Source organism: Monopterus albus, unplaced genomic scaffold (assembly GCF_001952655.1).
Source record: "Monopterus albus unplaced genomic scaffold, M_albus_1.0 scaffold290.1, whole genome shotgun sequence".
Taxonomy (NCBI): Eukaryota; Metazoa; Chordata; class Actinopteri; order Synbranchiformes; family Synbranchidae; genus Monopterus; species Monopterus albus.
The window spans coordinates 914,649-916,166 of NW_018128170.1; the positions used below are offsets into that span (position 1 = coordinate 914,649).

At 47.0% G+C, this 1,518-nt stretch overlaps 1 protein-coding gene across 1 annotated transcript in view; it reads left to right on the forward strand.

Annotated features, from left to right (window-relative positions):
- The window catches only part of frmd6 (FERM domain containing 6), a 25,309-nt gene that overhangs the window by 18,693 nt on the left and 5,098 nt on the right, over nt 1-1,518 (forward strand). The window contains exons 11-12 of the mRNA XM_020622858.1: nt 601-775; nt 884-1,192. Coding sequence (XP_020478514.1) covers nt 601-775; nt 884-1,192 — 484 coding nt within the window. The remainder of the gene's footprint in view (nt 1-600; nt 776-883; nt 1,193-1,518) is intronic.

Genomic DNA, 1,518 nt, shown 5'->3' on the forward strand with positions numbered 1-1,518 from the left:
CCCTACAGTAGAAAGCTAAATGCATACAGTACCATGTGCGTCCCTGTTTATGCACAGGGATACTTGGATTCAGCTGCTTCCTTTAAAAATATCTGGATAAATAAAGTGAAAGCTCAGTCCTCTGGTCAGAAATGTGCAGCTCTTTGCATTTTCATGGGGCTTTAAACCGATACATTGCCTTTAAAAATCCAAACGCTTGCAGAAATGTTTGTAGGTCTGTATTCAAAGCAACCTTGCTGACACTAAAGACTGCTTGTTTTGGTCGAGATGCTGCCAAAATGCTTGGGAGAAAGCACAAATCCTCCATTTTAGTTTTTCCATGTGTTCAGCCAACATGTCCTTTCCCTGGAAAATAATCAAAAAGCCGTATGAAGAAATGAAAAACAGATACACCGGCTCACTGTTGCATTGTTGTTGGATACCAAATATTTTTCAAGAACAGACTTTTCTCCTCCTCTGAGGTTTTGCCCGTAGGCCGTCCTGGCACTTAATTATAATTTCAAATCCACATTCCTATTTCATAAACTTGTGTTTTAAATCACAGAGTCCTGCGATCACCATTCATGACTTCTTCTTTTTTCTCTCCCTCCACTTTCTCAGGGGAAGAAGTTTGAAATCCTCCCTGATGGTCTGCCCTCGGCCCGTAAACTCATCTATTACACAGGTTGTCCAATGCGCTCTCGTCACCTCCTGCAGCTGCTCAGCAACAGCCACCGGCTCTACATGAACCTGCAGCCGGTTCTCAAACAAGTCCGTAGACTGGAGGAGAACGAAGGTAATTCCAGCAGTCTTACAGTGTATGCCAAAACACAATAGCATAAAAGTTGTAAACCTCAAGATTTCAGCACTGGTTAAGCTGTTATCTCTGTTTGATTGCTTTCAGAAAAGAAGCAGTACCGGGAGTCATACATCAGCGATGCTCTCGAGCTGGACATGGAGCACCTGGACAAGCATTCCCGGGCTAGTGGCAGCAGCGCAGGGAGCGTTTCTCATCAAAACCGCCTGTCTCGCCACTCCACAACCAGCCAAGGCAGCTCACACACCTCTGGCATTGAGACCGACAGCTTCAGGGCCCTGGGTCAGACCCCTCACCGGCCCCTGCGAACCTGCAGCTCGTCCACAACCAGTCACGGAAGTTCACACACCTCTGGCATCGAGAGCAGTGGCAAGGAGCGCATATTAGACGATGACGGTAAGAGGCAAGAGTTACTGAAATGTCATGTAAATGTCACACAGAAGATATATGTGTCATCATCGGAGCATTTTGAAGTAGATACTGACATCAACATTTCAGGGAGCATAGTATACAGTAGTATAGAGCCATGGTTCCCAGCCTGGGGTCTGCGGTCCCCTTGGGTGGGGGGGCAAAAGATCACCTGGGGTATGTGAGGGATCATCTGCTCTGAGGTTGTGACATTGCCTAAATTGACAGACGCACCAGGTGGGGGATGAAGCCGTACAGAGGATGGATCAGAACCAGGTTGCAGTTGGAACGCAATGCAGCCAATACATACAAAC